Below are 11,315 nucleotides of genomic sequence, written 5' to 3' on the forward strand. Positions count from 1 at the left end.
CTTAGCTATGTCCTATTTCCTAACATAATAAACTTGAGGCTACATAGTTTTCCACAATGTTGCCACGCCAATTGGCCTCAGCTTTAGGGTGGGAGATGCATGGTTGACGATGGAGGTTGAATATGGGGGGGACACGGAGAGCCTGCATCGTTGTGCATTAAAAACTAATCTCATAATTTTGAAATTAGTTCAGAGGAAAACTAATCTTGGAATGCAATTCCTAGTTTCGAGAGACATCCCACCCCCTCGCGCTTGATATTTAAATCCTCGTCGACACAGTAGGAGCCCAATGTCCTAACCATTACATCCGCATGTGTCATGTCATCTTGTTTTAGATGTGGGATCGCAGGGTTATAAATCCAAAAATGCTAATTTCAAAATACAAACTCAACTCCTCTCTCTCTCTCTCTCTCTCTCTCTCTCTCTCTCGTTGTGCAAGCTATGGCAAGCAACGAAACCTGAAGGGCTCTCTCTCTCTCTCTATGTGTGTGTGTGTCTCCGTGTGTGTGTACGTCTTTCCAGTGTCATTGCCTTGATTGTAGAGGAATGTCAAGTGTATGAGGGAGGCGAGCGACAGAGAGTCGCAATGCCTACAAAGAGATGTGTGCGTGCGTGTGTGTGTGTGTGTGTGTGTGTGTGTGTGTGTGTGTGTGTGTGAGAGAGAGAGAGAGAGAGAGAGAGAGAGAGAGAGAGAGAGAGAGAGAGAGAGAGAGAGAGATTTGATGCATACACTAATGTGGGTAATGGGGATAGCATGTGGGGAGAAGGTGTGATACATGAGCATTGTTTGGTGTGTGGCAGAGGCAGGAGCAGGGGAGGGCGACAACGCGCTGCAGAGATGAGGGTTTACGCGTGCTGCATACATTTTGGAGGGGGGGTAACGTGGACATGGGGATATTCTAGGGTATCCAATAATGAATCGGGTTTTCTTTATTGGAGAGATACATACTGGCTCCCAAATTTTAAAACCCATTAGTTAAGGAGATACCTACAAATATTCTATCCCTCGGGCCTCACCCTTGCTTTCCCCACGTGCTCATCTCCATAGAGAGAGAGAGAGAGAGAGAGAGAGAGAGAGAGAGAGAGAGAGAGAGAGAGAGAGAGGCCCTTGACTCGCCCAAATTCTCTCTCTCTCTCTCTCTCTCTCTCTCTCTCTCTCTTTGTGTGTGTGTGTGTGTGTGTGTCCCCCCCCCCCCCCCCCCCCCCCCCCCCCCCCCTGACACCTTCCTCCCACTCTCCCGTCACGTGCGATATTGTCTCAGTGTAGAGTTACGGACACAAGACATATGCTCAACACTAACCTGCTGACAACACACAGAGCGCTCTTAGCACTGACCTGCAGACATGCAAGAGAGAGAGAGAGAGAGAGAGAGAGAGAGAGAGAGAGAGAGCTACCGCTACCCTGGACTTTACACAGCGCACACGAGAGAGAAGCAAAAGATGAAGAACAATAGAATTTTTAACGTCGTGGTCGAGAGAGAGAGAGAGAGAGAGAGAGAGAGAGAGAGGCGGTGCTGTACATGGGGGGCATAGAGAGAGAAGGATGGCATGATAGCCACACATACAGAGATTAGACCTCTTAGAATCCTCCAAAGCCACCATGGCCACAATTTCCACCCATCCTTCACGGGCCACTTGCCCAAGCTGATTCTCACTTTTACTTAGAAAGTATAGTCGCGAGATTCCAATTTACAATGATTTTATCAAGATCGACCAGACATATTCAATATTCATGAATATTACATCTCTATATGAAGATATTTTCCTCTTTACCTCTTGTAAAGTTGTCTTGTAAAAAGAAGGTGTCACTAAAGGTTTCGAACGCGCGCAACCAGCGATGATAATCGTTGCTCTAAGCCATATAGGTGAATGTATTGCATGATACGATCTGCACTGAGTAAATTGAAAAAAAAACTCTCACATGCAGTTGTGGTATGCCTTGCTCGTTCCGTCAAAACACATCTATGCAACTTTTGTTCTAAGCAATCTCCCCCCCATGTACCATCTGCGTGCTTGTCGCGCATTTCCAACTGCCTCGCTACTTGCGAGCAGTATTTTACGAGATTCGACTTATTAAGCCTTTTTCCGAAATGGGTACGACATACTCGATATCTCGAAATTAATTTTTATCCCAAAATTTGAGATCAAGAGATGAGGCAGCCATTGCACCGGAGGCTTGCCATGGGACCAAGTAACACGGGGTCTTTAATGACCCCCGAGCGGTGGGATCAACGGACGTTGAAGGGGGGGAATCTCAAGGGTGACGGACGGTAGGCAAAAGGTCAACGCCGAGTTGCACGAAATGGGTTCCAAACCCAACGGCCACATTGAGAGGTTGGTGCCCTAACCACGAGCGCACGTGCATTTGGTTGTCCAAGTAGGCAAAACAAAAATATATAAAGTAAACAAAAATGCTGTAAAGTAAACTCGGACACAAAAAGTAAATTTGAACACATCGAACGGTTGCACGTCTTTTTGATGTTCGTATCTCACTTCTCGTTCGTCGATCCCACGACTCCCACATCATTCAATACCCCGACAGTCCATCCCACGGCTCGCACATCATTCAATAACCAGTGTTACTTAGTCGTGAGGGAAGGCTTGGCAGTGCCGGCGGATTGTTTTACTCCCGCCTGCCAAATTATCAGCTCCGTTCTCTCTCTCGCCCTCTCCCAAAATGGATGCTGGTTCAGCTGCAGCTCTTTACGCAGGCTCTATAGTTTTGCGGAAGACCTTCGAAGCAGTAGCGCAAAGGTCGCTCTCCTCAATCTTCACCACTCTGCAAGCGCGCTTCCGTGGTCAGGACCAGGTAAAACCACCCTATACACACCGAAGAAGGCGCGCGCGCGCGCACACACATGCGTGTGCCAGCACGAACTCACGTCCAGTCATTAAAGCCCGGTGTGATGTATTTAAGCCACTGAGAGAGAGAGAGAGAGAGAGAGAGAGAGAGAGAGAGAGAAGGGGCCGGCGGGGGGTGGGGAAGATAAAATGAAACGTTTATTTGCGTGTCTAAAAGGCCTAAGAGATTGGAAAGTTTCATATTTCAACAAAGAGTACAAAAGACTAAGCAATGATGTAAACAAAGAAGTTAACAAATAAGAGCGAGTAAGCTAGCTCGCAGCATAACTTGTTTTTTTGAGTGGGCGTCCATTGTAGTACCATCACATAAACTCTCTCATGGACCATTGCATTAAGGCATCAATCTCCTCCTCTCTCGGGCTCCGAAGCCTTGACAATAAAAAACAACGGATCTCGTCAATATCCTCCTGATGGAGGGCTGAAATTCTCCTATTTATCCCTCCTCTTAAGTTTGATCTTATGGGCATGTCATCCTTGTATTTCTTAAGACAAGTAACCTCCTCTTCTTGCTTCTATACCCTCAATTTAATGTAGCACATTCCTCTTCCAACTTTGTTATCTTATTGCCTTGTTGCATGTTAACCCATTCCTCCAAGTTCTTTTCCATGATAGCATGCATTTTTTCTTGAAGACGAGCATACATGCCCAAGTCTGCCACCCCTTTTTGTAATACATGAATATTTTGCTCATGCGCTTTGCATATCTTCTTTATTATCAACAAGCTTTCTTTGGTGTGCATGTCTGCAACTCTGTCTACATGGTTTCAAGTATTGCCATATTTGGCCATTTTACTTTGACGTGTATATGATTGCATAGGAGCCTCAACACTTATACATGTCCTCAACGAGCATACAACCTTTGCTGCCAAAGTGACCCCTTCTGCCCAGCAGCCCACTCCCTGGCCGCTGCCTTCTCGTGCACACTGTCCGATTGTGAGGTTGTAAACAAGCACCACCCTTGCTTGCCTCTGTCGAGCAAGCTAGCCCTCTGCTTAAGTTGCCCATATCCTTAAGCGCCCCTTTGGTTGTTGATTAATTAATAATCATTAATTAGCCATTGAAGCAAAAGGATTACCGTATGATAGCGATAGCGTTAATACTTTGCGAGTTTGTACAGACAGTAGCGTATGGATGGGTGTGGGCTGGTGAGCTGGAGAGTGGGCTGCTGTGCATGTGCATGGGGTTCAATTGTGTGGGTGTGGGCTGCTCAAAGTGTGTGTGGGTTGGGGAGAGAGAGTGTCACGAGACGGGCATCACGTGCCAATGGAAAAGAACAGACTGAACAACTTTAAGCACTTCATTAATAATTGAATTGAAAGAGAGACGACACAAGGAGTGGCGAAGTTCCACCCCAGAGAGTATTGGCCCCAAACCTTGGCGCCCCTTTCGGTATTTCTTTATATTACTTGAACTCAGTACAATGCCGGTACTCCACCCTCTGCACCTTTGTACTGAAGCATGCCAGAGAATGAGCCCTTGGATCATATTTAAAGGCCCTTAGCCATAAAAAGCAGTTACATGAAAATCTGTCAAACTCAAAAGCAACTTGTCTTTAAAAGCAAGTGCTCAAAAGCTGCCAATTGCTGGCGTATCAAGCCACTGGAGAACGGAGCCGACTTGCAGATCTCGGCCGAGGGGCCTAAACCCTAAGAGAAGCAACAGAAGCAGCATGGGGCATAGAGTAACGCAGCCCACACACATACAAAAAGCGAGTAGCTTGATGACGTTGCAGCTTTTGTACAGATTTTCAAATTTTACGATGGCCTGTTGACATGGCAGATTGTACGGAATTCTGCATTTTGCACTGACTTGCTGACGTGACAGATTGTACGGATTTTTGCGTTTCACACTAGCTCCTAACGTGGCAAGCTATACGGGTTCCTGCTTTTGCACTTGTGACATCCCTCCTTCTTGAAAGAAAGTAATTGTCCATGATTACAACATATCTGCAAAACAACTCAAGTTAGCTCAAAAATTTCCGAGGGACAATCAGTTTTCTCATTCCAAATCGAAGCTCTTGATTTCTTAGGTTGTTGGCTTCCCAGAAGAATCTCATTGAATAAAGTCTCATTCCAAATAGAAACTCTTGATATCTTGGGTCGTTGACTTCCCAAAAGTATCTCATCCAATAAGGAATATTCAGCGGTTGGCATATCACAATGCAACACAAATGCTCACATATGCATGTTACAAGACATAGAAACATAGAGCCATCGATAAACACTCCTCCCGCATAACCTAATAGTGCATAGGTGTTTTTATAGCAAACAAAAGTTGCCACCCCCTCTGGAGTGTGCAACCGCCGAATGATGGCTGGAATGAATGGATCTCCCAAGGATCCTACACCCGTAGATGATCAAGCCGATGTCGAAGATATCGTGTACTGCAACAGTCACTGAGAGACCGCACAGACCACCATCGGATGGTGTCCTAGCAGGAGGTAAACTTCATCCTCTGTGATAAACAAAAGCCATGTGGCTGCTGTCCACCCAAAAACGCAACTGTGAGGTGATGAAAATGCTGTGTCTAGCGATTTTCAACGTGCTCGTACGCTCCCGGCAGGGTCCAGAGCGGTGCAGAGGGTCTGAAGATGGTGGTGAATCAAAGTCACCGCCCCTGATGGGCTGTAAACAGAGAAAATAGCAAGAAAGTATGGCTGAAATCTGAAGCAAATGAAGAGGAATCTCGCCGGCAATGCACCGGATGCAAAACCGGGTAGGAATAGCAAGATCCAATGGGCCAAGGCCCAGTGCTGCCCCCCTCTTCTGAAAACGCTGAACTGCTGTCTAGAAAACGCTGGCAATTCAGTCCCAAAACACAGATATGCCAAAAACGCAGATCTGGCTGAAAACATAGGTAGAGGGGAAGGGTTTTCCGGTAATGAAATTGCCCAAAAAGGCAAGCGCTGGCAGCCTAATGCAAAAACTCAAAGCAGCCCATAAGAAAACGCAGATCTTGCAAAAAAATGCTGGCTGATGTGATCCCTTGGGAGGAGATCCTCATGCTGGTGGTGAAGCGTTGGTCTCATGGAGAGCGTGAAGCGCGTGTGCGGAAGCGTGAGAGAGGAAAGAGAGAGAGAGAGAGAGACAATAGACCACAAGCGCAAGATATGTTGAAGAGGGGGTGATCAGCCCCCCATGATTACCATGAGCATGAGACCGTACAATGATCAAATGATAATGAAATGTGTACCCCCTTGGCTCCATATTTATGAGTGCCCAAGGTGGGCATCCAACTCAAGTGGGTGGCCGGCCCCAAACTTGGGCAGCCAGACAAGGAGCTATGGGTGGTCAGCCCGGAGACACTAGCCATAGAAGGAAGTGCCCTAGACCTGTGTGAAGCAGTGGAGTGGTGTAAATCTAACAAGCACTCCAAGATCAGACAGGCAACATCCTTTCTGAAAGGCAATGCACGGACATGGTGGTCCACTCTTTTGTTAAGGAAACAAGCACCGACAAAGTGGTTGAAATTCAAGAAACTCTTTGTTTCTTCTTGGTTGACTCAAGAGTATGAATGAGATATGAGAACCGATTGGAACCACCTTCAGATGACTAGGGGTGACACTTGGGATGCTTACTGTGAAAGATTTTGGGATGCTTTCCTTCCGACGTCTTCTTTCAAGAAAATCAGTTTTAAGGAGCAGATTGAGAGGTTTTGTTGTGGACTTCGCAAAGAAATTCGAGACTACTGTCTTGAGAAGAAGTCAGAGTCTATTCAACAATTGATGGGACATGCTAAGCGGGGATTCGCTATGCATTGATAGAAGACCAGAGAGGAATATTTCAAAGCAGGAAAGTGTTTTGAATGTGGGTAACAAGGACATATCGCCGCACGGTGCCTAAAAAAGGCACAAGAATAAGGATGATTGACAGATTGAAAGGACTGTGGGACGAGGAGCTACTCGTTCTAGAACAGATTTTAGATAGAAAATTATGGATCAACTAGCATTATGTTGCTTTATGAATTTATGAAATAAGACTTTTTTGGAAGATGATTTTGAATTTTGAATAAAACTAATGTTGTATGAAAGAACTTGCTATTTGTGAAGAGATGACGATGATGACGTTGGAGCAGTGACAACTCCCGAATGAACGTGAAGTGGAAGAAAACGAGGAGATACTGGTTCCGGAACAGATACTCGAAAAGAAAGAGAAAAAGTGAACGGTCGTTCTTAGATAAGAAGCATCCGGTATTGAATGCGAAATGGATGGAGGAGGAGGACCTAGCAGATACTTCTCAAATTTGGAACTTTACCTTGACGCTTTTGGTCTAGCATTGGCTATTCCAAGAGTTCTCGAAAGTGAGCGTGTTGAATTTGGTGCAGGCGGGACTGCACAAGAGGGGAGTGGCTCCGCTCCTTTGTCACAGATTACGTGGATGGAATAAAGTCATTGATTTCCCTTTGGAGTTCAGGGATCCTGATGTGCTGACAATATTCTGCTGGATGACTTTATGAAAGAAGTACTTCGAAATGGGATTCTCGGAAATAATTACTCGCACATGACAGTGCTTGAGTGGAATGATTGATGAAATGACTGTTGCATTTCGGTCTTGAAAATCTCTGTAGACATGATTGCAATAAGAATTTACTAATTTAACATTAGTGAGGTTCGGGATGGATCTAGATGCAATTACTAAATACGTTGCTAGTAGTCATGGTTTGAGATTTGGAGTGAATTTTTTTGTGATTGATTTGATTTGTTATGTCACGTGATGTGACGTGACTGTCGTCTCTGTATAAGTGTTGGATTTGTGTCGTTTAGTGCGTTGGTACTTAGAGTTAATGTCAACTGAATTGGTTTATGGTCTCTGTCTGTTTTGCAGGTGTAATCGAGGGTGATTACAATTCTTCCAAGAGGGGGTATGTCACAAACTGATGACGTGGCAACACTACCTGGACACAGACATGCTGACGTGGCAGTACGACATGCAGCAGTACGGGCTCTCGCAAAATGCGTTGGCTGACTGTACGGAAAATCCGAATTTTGCAATGGCCGATGACGTGGCAGCCTGTACGGATTTTCGCAATTTGCGCTGGTGCTTTTTGGCAGCTTTTGAGGACTAGTTGCTTTTGGGATCCCTTGCTTTTGAGTTTGATTGCTTTTGGGGCTCTGCTTTTGGCATCCCTTTGTAAGAATAAGGGCCTCACTCTGGAGGGCATCTGGACACAGAGCCGGAGAGGCGAGGACCCATCGGGAGTTGTACTTTGCTCAAAGATCAATATAAAAGAGATACCGAAAGGGGCACTAGTCTTTGGGGCCAATCTCTCTTGGCATTGAAGTACGCCGGGCCGTGTTGACCAAAGTGGACTGTGATTTTTAAAGTTGTGAAATATTTTAAGTCATTCTCTCGTGTGTCATGTTGGATTCTCGCCTTGGAGGTGACCAAGATTGTGACAGTATTGGATTGTACCTACAGGTTTTAATCTTGGCAGATGTAGAGATACGGCGGACAGTTGGTTTGATCTCAGGGAGTTTGCTTGAGTAGCTAGGTCATGTTGGACCCCGACGGCTTCTTTGGCAAACATGATCCTCACGTAACGACCTTTCAGGTCTTCCTATTCTTAGCAGTCCGAGTTTACCGATGGTGTGATTCTCTTTGAGTCTTGAGTTCCATGAGATTCCGGTCTTGCTATTCAGTTATAGAGGAAGCAGTTTTACTTCAGGTTGTCTCAGATTTCTTTCTGGTGGTACTCATTCTCTTTTCCTAGGATTGCGCGAGGGGGACTTTCTATGTAGGGGAGTTCTCAGCTTCATCTCTGGAGCCTCCAGTGACAATGCTTGCTGTGTTTCGACTTGGGTTGAGGCAGTTGTTACCTCGGAGTGTACTTTTGAGGATACTTCTCTTTCAGAGGGGGCTTCCAAGTTATTATCTTGAGTCGACTACCGGTGCTCCATTCAGCGGAGTACCATGCACGGTGCCTTCCAGTCCTTGGTTTCCCTTGCCCATTTCTTGTGGCTTTGGATGTTGTGCTTGAGCCCACAATGCAGTTATTATCTTGGCGTATGCTCTTCCTCAGCCATTTTGGCGGTTGCCTCGTCTTTCGGATTTGTGGTGTGATGGTTGCTCCAGTGTATCCGAGTAGTAGTTCCTATGCCTCATCTTCCAGATTGATCCCTGGAGACTGTACCATATAGGACACACCTACTTCCCTTATCCTTAGACTGGCATATTATCTCTCGTACAGGTGCATAGTGGTCCTTCTCGGACTAGGAACCAATTATAGTTAGCCATGGCATTCTTCAAAGAGGGGAGACAGTCTTCTTGGTTCTCCCAGATTTGGTTCCAGGTTCCACAGGTATATTACTTTCCTATTCGGATTCACCTACCCCAGGTGATCGAGTTACATAGGCAGAGACTGTTGGAGAGTTATGACAGTTATCCATGGTTTGGGTGTCCTTACTTCAAAGGGGGATATGGAGCGAACTTGGGAGTCAGTTTTCGGGACTACTTCCATACAATTCTTGTGGTTCCATGTGCAATAGACATGATTGACAGTCTATTTGGTGGCTTTCTACAACACCTTGTTCTTCTTTTGCAGAGCTTGGGAGTAGGATCTTCTCTTGATATTGCCGTGTTAGCTGCAGTCTCAATATTGATGTGTGTTTTCTTTCTGCTGGATGCTTGTTCCCGATTCACTCTGAGAGTGGGGTAATATTCTCTCGGGTGGTGTTCTAGACAGCTGAAGATTAGTTATTGTTTCACTCTCAGTTCCGATGAAGTTCCTTCATATACAGTTTGCAGTTCATCATTCTAAATGATGGTTGGTGCAGTTGTCTGGTTCTTTGTCATCGAACATATAGTTTCTTAGTAGCCTTGGTTGTCCCTTTCCTTTGACTTCCGTAGCAGCTTGGATTTTCTGGCATGTGGTATATGCTCGGAGGTGCATATTTCCTATTCTTTCCTCGAGGGTGGAGCACTTTAGAGTTGGGAAATGATCTGAATACCAGTCTTTTTATGCCTTTTACCCTCAGTTTGAATGTGGTCAGTAGCAGTACCTTCTGTAGATGCTGGTTATGCGACTTACGAGTTGATTAGCTTGAGGAGATTCTTGATAGAGCTGGATTTACTTTTAGCGAGACAACATTGTACTTCCCGGACGTCTTTCAGGGGTAGTTGTTGGATGGCAGGAATGGCGAGGTACTATTCAACCTCAGAGTTCTATAGCAGATATCCTTGTCCACAAAACCCTCTCTTTACAGTTGCAGATTGCTCACTCCAGCTCCCTGGACTCGTTTCCCGTCTAGGATCTGAGAGGGGGTGTTAGAGTTCATTTTTCTGTCTGGTGGTAGCTCTGGTATCTCCTCCCAAGAGCAGATTAGGGAGTGAGGGCTGTTTTGTGGTTGTTCCCAAGCCTTGGTTTATTTTTCCCCCTGAGCCTATGGGCATGTGTAGCCCTCTCCCCATTATTCTCCTATTTTCCCCTCTTCCCAAGGTCGTGGGGCTGGATATGTGGGTCGGGCAGGCTGAGGACATCCCTATATATGCAGGTAGGGGGGAGTCACTTCTTGCGTGGTGTGAGCAGGCTAGGCAGGGCGCCCTCATGGGCAACCCTTTTTAGCCAGCGTTTTGCAGCCAGAGGGGAGGGGATGGACAACGCTTCTGCTCCCCCTTTCCCTTGCGTTTTTCATGCAGTAGGGCAGTCCTTTAGCGTTTTTGCCGAGCAACAGCTCAGAGTTTTGGGCATGAGGCAAGGGCAGCATGCAGTCATGGGCAGCAGGTACTTCCTTGCGTTTCTCCTTCCCGAGGCAGATTCATGGAGGCGCTATGATCTGGCAGATGCAGAGCACCTCCATCATGGTGCAGGCATATGAGAGGAGCAGATCAATGTTCGTCATGGGGCAGCCACACCATAGGGCAGCCCCGACCTGGTTCCTTCTCCCTTTAGATCAGCCTTCTTGCCATGAAGAGATCCTGTCAGAGCCTCGGTTCCACAGGAGGCTAGGGCAGCCCATGACAAGACCGTGGCAGTGGTCTCGAGTGCAGGAGCAGTTGGTACTGTCAGTAGCAGTTGCAGCTGTGTGTGTCCTCGGGTCTATCCATTGGGCATGTCAGTTCTATGCCAGACCACCCTTGGTCACTTGTATGAGCAGATTGTTATCAGCATGGAGAGCCTTTCCCATCTCTCTCTCTCTCTCTCTCTCATTCTCAAATATCCTGTCTCTTTCTACCTCAGTGATCTCTCTTCTCCATAGGTGTGCCTTGTTCATGTGTTTGGCATTGCAGGTGTTCTAGATCGGAGTCGAGGTACCCACTGGATCACGAGCCAATTCGTCTTCATTGCATCTTCCACTGCCACCTTTGACACACATCACAATGAACTGCAAACTGTATCTGAAGGAACTTGATGTGAATTGAGAGTGAAAACTGCTAGTGATCTTCATGTGTCTGGAACACATGCTAAGAGATTATCACCCCCACTCTCAGAGTGAATCGGGGAATAAAGATCTAACA

At 46.3% G+C, this 11,315-nt stretch overlaps 1 protein-coding gene across 2 annotated transcripts in view; it reads left to right on the forward strand.

Moving 5' to 3' along the window:
• Positions 1 to 2,511: 2,511 nt before the first annotated feature.
• The window catches only part of LOC147453722 (ran-specific GTPase-activating protein 30-like), a 101,955-nt gene continuing 93,151 nt past the window's right edge, over positions 2,512 to 11,315 (forward strand). Inside the window, exon 1 of one of the 2 annotated variants that reach the window (XM_086515828.1) lies at positions 2,512 to 2,809. In XM_086515828.1, the coding sequence (XP_086371954.1) occupies positions 2,678 to 2,809 (132 nt within the window). In that variant the 5' untranslated portion in view covers positions 2,512 to 2,677. The remainder of the gene's footprint in view (positions 2,810 to 11,315) is intronic. The other variant, XM_086515826.1, reaches the window with a different exon arrangement.

This window comes from Adiantum capillus-veneris, chromosome 7 (genome assembly GCF_014529385.1).
Source record: "Adiantum capillus-veneris isolate H3 chromosome 7, ASM1452938v2, whole genome shotgun sequence".
Lineage (NCBI taxonomy): Eukaryota > Viridiplantae > Streptophyta > Polypodiopsida > Polypodiales > Pteridaceae > Adiantum > Adiantum capillus-veneris.